Source organism: Mus caroli, chromosome 2 (genome assembly GCF_900094665.2).
Source record: "Mus caroli chromosome 2, CAROLI_EIJ_v1.1, whole genome shotgun sequence".
In the NCBI taxonomy this organism is placed as follows: domain Eukaryota; kingdom Metazoa; phylum Chordata; class Mammalia; order Rodentia; family Muridae; genus Mus; species Mus caroli.
The window spans coordinates 82,454,830-82,463,856 of record NC_034571.1 but is presented as its reverse complement, the minus strand read 5'-3'; the positions used below and the strand labels follow the sequence as shown (position 1 = coordinate 82,463,856).

The 9,027-nt window shown below is 37.4% G+C and overlaps 1 protein-coding gene across 1 annotated transcript; it reads left to right on the top strand.

Annotated features, from left to right (window-relative positions):
- Window positions 1-4,008: 4,008 nt before the first annotated feature.
- LOC110290124 (olfactory receptor 4P4-like) lies at window positions 4,009-4,932 on the top strand. Its single transcript, XM_021156608.1, has one exon. It carries the CDS (start codon window positions 4,009-4,011, stop codon window positions 4,930-4,932), a length of 924 nt encoding a protein of 307 aa, XP_021012267.1.
- Window positions 4,933-9,027: the final 4,095 nt, after the last annotated feature.

Below are 9,027 nucleotides of genomic sequence, written 5' to 3'. Positions count from 1 at the left end.
GTTTCTGCTTCCCTAACTAATGCAGTCTCAGGTCCCGCGCAATTGGATTGGAGCAGAAGCTGTGTTCCACTCACCAGCAGTCCCAAAATCCTGCGGCCCACATCCTCCCTTTTTACCCTCTAATTTCTCATTACCTCTCCCTGACTCAAGGTCAAACTCTTGGCCTTTTCTATAATGAGTATTGCTGCACCATTTAAGGTTCCTCTTTTTCTATCTATCTTTATTTATTTATTTATTTATTTATTTATTTATTTATACTCCAAATTTTATTCCCCTCCCAGTATACTCTTATGTACATGTGGTGGTGGATATAATGGTTCAGCTCTTTCAATCGCCAATATTTGAGATTTAATGGGGACAGTATCTGCATCATATCTAGAAGACATGTATCACCAGGATTTTTCATCTTTTAGTTCTTACAGTCTTTTCATCTCTCTTCTGTTTGTTTTCTGACACTAGATGTCACAGTCCCCAAAATATATCAATTGAGCATCTACCTATGCACAAAAATGTAAGAATATTAGAGGACATACTAAATATTCTGAATGCAACAGAAAAAGAAGTTAAAGCTCAGAGAAGGAGGAGGAAGGAATTTTCATGTTCCCTCATCCCTACTCACACAAAGCAGCAAAGCGGGGAAGAAATTATGTAGAAGGAGAAAAATATATACTAGATCTTGCTCAGCTCACTACCTCAGTGATTAACATGGGGAAAAACATTATTTGGCATGGTCAAGGCCTCAGAATCCGTGCTGCAGAAGGAGTCTCTCCATATGCCATGTGTATGCCAGACCAGGTTAAACACTTAACATTTACCCAGCAGACTTGAATTCCAGGTACAGTGGAACACATGTCCCCGCACCCAGGCTGACCCTCAAGTTCTGTGTTTCTGTTTTTCTCCAGAGCCACTCTATGCCATTTAGCCAAGGCTCTAGAAGACCTTGACCATGTAGCTATCCTAACTCTTCAGGCCTACAGCTCTCCTGTGTGAGAATACCACCTTCAATATTTAATAGATTCACTAATTATCCCATGTTTTAAACTAAACTCTGTAACATGGTTGAGGCTCCTCCAGTCCTAGGATCCAGGTTCTCCCTTACAAACCCTAGTTCAGAACTTGCTCAAATGGATCTAGCTCCTGATTCTCTTCTAGGAATAAAACACAGACCTGCTTGTTAACCTAGAAAACACGTTAGATTTGAAGTAGTGCAATACAAACATTCCTCTTACCCTTTGAACAACTATTTTTGTTTTTGTTCAAACCAAATTCACATAAATTGCTCTTATTTCCCTCCATCAAAATTTCTTAGGTCATGTAATTTGACACTCAGAAGGCTTTAGCATCTCTTTGAAAATTGTGTCAACATAGAGCCCTGAGTTTAAAGTTTACTGCATGAAGTTCAGGTCTGAGAGGAATTAAATCACTTAAAGTTGTACATTTGCTCAAGTTCTTTTGGGATATGCCTCATGACTCACAGAGAAGTAAGAGGATACCTTGAGATGTAATCTCCCAGGTAATGCACGTTACACATCTTGGAATTTAACCAGAGAATTTATAACTATATTTACCACCTCTAAAAACAGAGTGGATATATGTTAAAGACAGAAACATGAAAATTGTTCCCTCAAATCACAGTGATGGCTTTGTCTCAGGAAAGTATGTTTTCTCTCAGAAAGGAGAAGGGAAGTCCTAGAGCCAGAACACTTTTTGCCTGATGGACTATCAGGTATGTAACATAGTAATCCAGACTGAAGTGATAGCTACACAAAAATAAGAAATTGAATTCTCTACAGTTTTATAGTATAAATCATGTAAGTGTGTGCATATGCATTTTATAATTCCTCTTTCTTCACTATTTTGGAAGCATTTTATCTCCTACTTTTCAAATGAGTATTAATAAAGGCTATTGGGTGATTTATGAACTTAATTTATACAGAAGATTGAAGATATGTAAGAAAAAGTAAATAAAAATTAATTCAATCTGTTAAAACAAAGTTCATTTTTCCTTTTCTGCCTTCCTTGTGAGGTAAATATATAGTGAATGATGAAGAAAATTGAAAACTGTCAAGATTTGAATTTCTCTGAGAAAGAGAATTAGGAACATCATGAGACTCCTAGTTGATAGATAGATAACAGAGTGAAAAGGAAGTTTAAAACTAAGTTATAATTAAATTAATGGAGACTCAAAATTGTCTGTGAGACAATAATCCAAAGTTTTGGAGCAATTTGTCAATTTAGCTTTACTATAAATTTATTTTTATTAATTCTTTGAGATGTTCATACATTGTTTCTTTGACATACTTTCTTTCCCCTCAACTCATTTATGTACCACCTTCTTAACCGTCACAACTTGTTCCACCCAACTTTGAGATCACTACTTCTTTTTGACTGTTTTCTTCTTTCCCCTTCAAGTTCCATATGTGTTGCTCAGCTAGTCTTGAGATTTGAATCTGCTCTGGTGTATGGTCAGAATACAAGGGTAAGTAAAATCATTAAAACAGAACATCTGACTCTCCGCTCTTAGAAGCCACCAAATGTTAATAGCTTGTCAGCTAGTGGTTGGATTTTATACCCACTGTCCACACTCCATGCTTGGATTTTGTCTAGTTAGAGATTGTACAAGTGTTGGGCATGTACCTCCAATCATTGTGAATTCTGTGTCCTACTGTCAGGTTGTATCTGGAAAATACTGTTTCTTTGACATTATCAATCACCTTTTACAAGTTTTCTTGTTCCTTTTCTGCAAAGGTCCCTGATCATTCAAGTGAGGTATGAATGTCTCTTGTAAGGCTAAGCACTCTGCAGCCCTCAACAATTATGAGTTGTGGATCTCTGGGTTAATTCCCATTCTCTTTAAGGAAAAGCTTCTCTATTGAGAGTAGTGACATCCTCTGATATAAACACATGATTAATGACTTTGACTTCATGAGTTTTGATAAACAATTACAAAGAAAGAAAGAAAGAAAAAGAAAGAAAGAAAGAAAGAAAGAAAGAAAGAAAGAAAGAAAAAGGAAGCAGTATAAAATTATAAAATAGGTTGTATAAAGCAGATTTTTTAGTTTCAAATAGCAAGAAAAAAATTTTAAGGAAGATTATATAAATAGTCCTCATTGTGGTCCTGCAGGGCTTCGATGCCCCATTGAAGGGAAAAACCAGGGCAAGAAGGCAGGAGTGGGTGGGTGTGGCGGGGGGGAGCATCCTCATAGTGGCAGGGCTAGGGGGGATGGGATAGGGAGTTTTGTCCCTTTATAGCCTAAGGATTACTATTTTTAATTTATGAAATTAAAAATAGTATTTCTGCTTAACCTTCACTAAATATACTGTTCTTAGCTCTGCTTCATATGGCCATCACAAGTATATGATACTATTCAGGCCATGATCAGTCATCGTATTTGGCACATGTAAGTCTTTCCATGACCACAATTTAACAACCAAATATTCCCTATCAAAAGTAAAAATTTCACAACAAATATTAATTCTATAACAGTATTATAGACTTATTTGGACTTCTTCCTTCACTTTAAGTCTCATGATTCTAAGCTACCAAATGGGCAAATTAAACAGTGATAATGAGATTATGCCCCTAAATTTATTTGTATAAAGTAATAGCACATGTTTGATTATACTTTCTATTAATATATTTTTTTAATTTTATGCACTTTTACTAAAGTAATGTGATTGAAATGATTATGATTTTCAAGTGATGAAAATTTTGTATGGGATATAAGAAGTAGAAATAGACACAGAAGTATACACTATATATATATATATATATATATATATATATATATATATATACAGAGAGAGAGCAAAAGAGAGAGAGGGAGATGTATGTGTATGTATGTTTACAGAGAGAGGGAAAGAAAGAGTAGAAGAACATGTTTCACTAGTTGAGTTGAGTATACTAGTTATAGTATTTGCTATGATTCATACCATGATTAATAAACATTTCTAATTCTCTGTCATTTCCTTTCAGCTAATGCCATTGAATTGTAATTTCTATGGAATATGGAAAGTACCAATAATATCACTGAATTTATACTGTTAGGACTTTCCCAGAACAAGAAAATTAAAGCTCTATGTTTTCTGATGTTCTTGTTTTGTTACATAGCTATTTTGGGAGGAAACATGATCATTTTGATTTCTATCACATATAGCCAGCTAATTGAGCAACCAATGTATTTCTTTCTTAATTACCTTGCTTTGTCAGACCTGTGCTATACCTCCACAGTGACACCCAAGTTTCTCACTGACCTTCTCGTAGAAAGGAACATAATTTCTTATACCAGCTGCATGGCTCAGCTTTTTACAATGCACTTCTTTGGAGGGATTGAGATCCTCATACTCACAGTAATGGCCTATGATCGCTATGTGGCCATCTGCAAGCCCCTGCACTACTCCATCATCATGAGCAGAGGGAGGTGCCATGCCATGGTCACTGCTTGCTGTGCTGGTGCTTTTATACATTCCTTCCTCCAGAGCCTCCTTGCTATCAGCCTCCCCTTCTGTGGCCACAATGAGATGGATCACTATTTCTGTGATATTTATCCTTTGCTAGCTCTTTCCTGCACCAATAAACACAGAGTCGGACTTCTGGTGGTTGCCAATTCAGGCATGATGGGACTGATAACCTTCGTCGTCTTGATGTGGTCTTACTCTTTCATTTTATACACCATCAGAGCTTATCCTGCAGAGAGCCGCAGCAAAGCTCTTTCCACATGCAGTTCTCATGTCACCGTTGTCATTTTCTTCTTTGTGCCTGTACTTTTTATTTACATCAGACCAGCCACCACTTACCCAGAAGATAAAGTGTTTGCTCTTTTCTACACCATCTTAGCTCCCATGTTCAACCCTCTGATCTACACTCTGAGAAACACAGAGATGAAGAATGCTTTGAGAAAAGTTTGGTGCCACAAACTATTTTTTATTTGAAAGTGAATCATATGATATTCTCTGCTAATTATCATGCAAAATCTGAAATGGGATGTTTGTCTTCCTAAATCTCAAAGCATTTGAAGGTATAAAATTCCACGTTTAATCAATAATAATAATAAAAACAATAGTAACTCTCATGGACTAATTGCAAATATTATCTCTTTGAATAAAGATTAGTATCACATTTACTATTAATATACTTGTGACTGTTAATCATATATTTTATATCAGATTCAACATCAGTAGTACATATTATATTGTTACTTGTGTGTTATATTTTCTGAGTTTTCATATATCTATCTATCTATATATATATATTTGTGTGTGTGTGTATGTATGTAACGAGTGAACCTTATGAGAATAATACTACATCAGGGCTTTCTATTCCCTGTGCTCCTAAAGTACTAAGTTGATCATTAAACCACATACACACATGCAAGGGTCTGGCATCTTACTCTAACACAGAAAGAAGCAGTTCACTGAAGGAGGTGAGGTATTGGATTTGCATATTCACATCCCTGTTTTAGGCTTTCCTCAAACCAGGTAGAAGAGAATCTCTGTGTGGGATGGCATGGAAGTGTGGACTTAACCTTTCTGGGCCTCTGACTTTGTGAATGGTACAATAAACCCCTTCACTCTGTAAATACCAAGAGTCAGACTCCACCCCATTAAAGTCTCCAGAATGAGCTACTTCCTGACTGCCATATGCCATGTCAGATCCTGTTTACCCAAGTTAAACCTTACACATTAGAAATGAGCTGTAGTCAGTACACAGTGCCAGGACAGCCTTATAAGCATAGATTTCAGTGCACATCCATGTATCAAATACCAAGACAAGCTTTATGAGTTGTGCGGTCCTCTCAAGGGCCAGGCTGACTCCAAAAGTGAAGGTTCCAGGTTGCTTTTTAAAAAATTTATTACTTTCATTTTTATTCTTTAATCCACTTTTACAGTCCAGACATCATCCCTTTCTCAATCTGCCCTACTAGACAGCTCCCCTTCGTATACCTGCTCCCCATTTCTAAGAGGATGTCCTCATCACCCACCCCCAAACAATCAGACCTCCTCACTCCCTGGGGTCTCAAGTCTCTTGAGGATTAGTTGCATCTTCTCTCACTGAGGCCATACCAAGCAGCCCTCTGCTCTATATGTGTCGGGGCCTCATATCAGCTGGTATATGTTGCCTGCTTGGTGGCTCAGTGTCTGAGAAATTTCCAGGTCATTTGAGACTGCTCATCTTCTCATGGGGGTTACCTCTTCCTCAGCTTCTTCCAGTCCCCCCCCCAAAAAAACTTGATTATTCTACTTATTTATTTATTTATTTATTTATTTATTTATTTATTTATTTATTTACATTTCAAATATTGTCCTGCATCCAGGTCCCCCTGCCCCAACCAGAGGATTTTCTTGTTCTTCTTCTTCTTTTTTATTAGACATTTTCTTCACTTACATTTCAAATGTCATGCCCTTTCCTGGTTTCCCCTCCGAAAAATCTCTATCCCATCCCCCTCCCCCAGCTTACCAACCCACCCACTCTTGTATCCCTGTCCTTGCACTCCCCTACACTTGGGCATCAAGCTTTCTTAGGACCAAGGGCCTCTCCTCCCATTGATGTCCAACAAGGCCATCCTCTGCTACATATGTGGCTGTAGCCATGAGTCCCTCCATGTGTACTCTTTAGTTGATGGTTTAGTCCCTGGAAGTTCTGGAGGTACTGGTTGGTTCATATTGTTGTTCTTCCATTGGGGCTGCAGGCTCATTCGGCTCCTTCAGTCCTCTCTCTAGCTCCTCCCTTAGGGACCTTGTGCTCAGTCCAATGGTTGGTTGAGAGCATCCATCTATGTACTAGTCAGGCTCACTCCTGGTCATATAACCAGAAGATGCTCCAACATGTAAAAATGACGATTGCTCTCTTATGTTCATAGCAACCTTATTTATAATAGTCAAAAGTTGGATAGAACACAGATGTCCCTCAACAGAGGAATGGATACAGAAAATGGGGTACATTTACACAACGGAGTACTACTCAGCTATTAAAAACAATGAATTCACGAAATTCTTAGGCAAATGAACGGAACTAGAAAATATCATCCTGACTGAGGTAACCAAATCACAAAAGAACACACATTGGTATGCACTCACTGATAAGTGGATATTAGCACAGAAGCTCAGAGTACCCAAGATACAATTCACAAACCACATAAAACTTGAGAAGAACGAAGACCGAAGTGTGTATACTTCGATCCTTCTTAGAAGGGGAAACAAAATATCCATGGGAGGAGATACAGAGACTAAGTATGGAGCAGAGACTGAGGGAAAGGCCATCCAGAGACTGTACCACCTGGGGATCCATCCTATATACAGAACAAACCCAGACACTATTGTGGATATGAACAAGTGCTTGCTGACTGGATCCTGATATAGCTGTCTCCTGAGAGACTCTGCCAGTGCCTGAAAAATACAGAGGTGGGTGCTTGCAGCCAACCATTGGACTGAGCATGGGGTCCAGAGTGGAGGAGCTACACGTGGGATTCATATAACCCTGACAGGTTTAGTCTTCGGACTTCAAATATTTTTCAATGTTTGACCTCCTACCACTTTCCCTGAAGATATTGTGCTTACAATGTTTTATACCATTGTTCTGCCTATGTCAATTTGCCAATTTACAAGCTGAGTAATGTAGAGATGAAAAATGCAATAAAATTTTTTATTTACCTACAGAAATTAGGTCATGTGGCTTTATAATAGAAAAAATGTAAATGTAATTAAATAGCTAGAGACTATGCCATCATCTTATAGTGTTCACTGTCTTTAGTGGAACAAATGTGGACAATAAAACTTACTTCAATTAATAACTACTAAAAGACAATTAAAATATCAATTTTTCAGACTACTGAACTGGGGCAAGAAGGATTACTTGCATTGAAAATATGAAGCAAATTGAGTCGATGTTGTTGTGCTTATTAGTAACATATCCTTACGATTTAATAAAATTATTGGATATTGAGGGCTTATAAATTTACCGATATTTTGTGATTGTAGAAAATCTTAAATTTATTACTGAATACTATATTTTTAAGTTTGAATCTGATATGATCATCTACATCATCCAGTAGTATTCATAAATTAAATGTGGGACAGAGAAATCAATATCATATTAATATGAAATAAATTATATCTTGAGTCAATACCTGGACTTATGATTGAAGAAAAGAAAACTGGGAGGTAATAATTCATAAGGTGAAAAGAGGTACTGGTTGTCCATCAATCACTCCAACATTTAGAACATTTTCCATAAATTATAAGAAGTCTCATTATAAAATCATTTGCATTACGATGCTGCCATAATATCCAAAAGTTTCAAGTAAATTATTAGTGATTGGATTGGACTTAAAGGACTTTCTTGCTATGATGAGTAAAAAGTCACAACGAAGAAATAATGTGTCCTTTAGAAAGAAGGCAATTCACCAAACGCAGACACTATTGCATATGCCAGCAAGATTTTGCTGAAAGGACCCTGATATAGCTGTCTCTTGTGAGGCTATGCCAATGCCTGGCAAGTACAGAAGTGGATGCTCACAGTCATCTATTGGATGGAACACAGGGCTCCCAATGGAGGAGCTACAGAAAGTATCCAAGGAGCTGAAGTGGTCTGCAATCCTATAGGTGAAACAACAATATGAACTAATCAGTACTCCCAGAGCTCGTGTCTCTAGCTGCATATGTAGCAGAAGGTAGCCTAGTCAGCCATCATTGGGAAGAGAGGCCTCTTGGTATTGCAAACTTTATATGCCCATGTACAGGGGAACGCCAGGGCCAAGAAGTGGGAGTAAGTATGTAGGGGAGCAGTGCCGGGGGAGGGTATAGAGGAATTTTGGGATAGCATTTGAAATGTAAATGAACAAAATATCTGATAAAAAATTTAAAAACAAACAAACAAACAAAAAGAAACAAGGCAATTATAATGTGGTGGCAAGGAAGTATTTATAGTATCTTATTTCTCCTATACTGAAATGTAGTGCAATGCCTATAAATTACCTGGTACATGCACATGGTATTGAATGGATTATTCAATTATGATAGGAAAACAAA

Coding starts and splice junctions, on each gene's coding strand:
- LOC110290124 (XM_021156608.1), top strand. CDS start 4,009: ATGGAAAGTACCAATAATATCACTGAATTTATACTGTTAGGACTTTCC.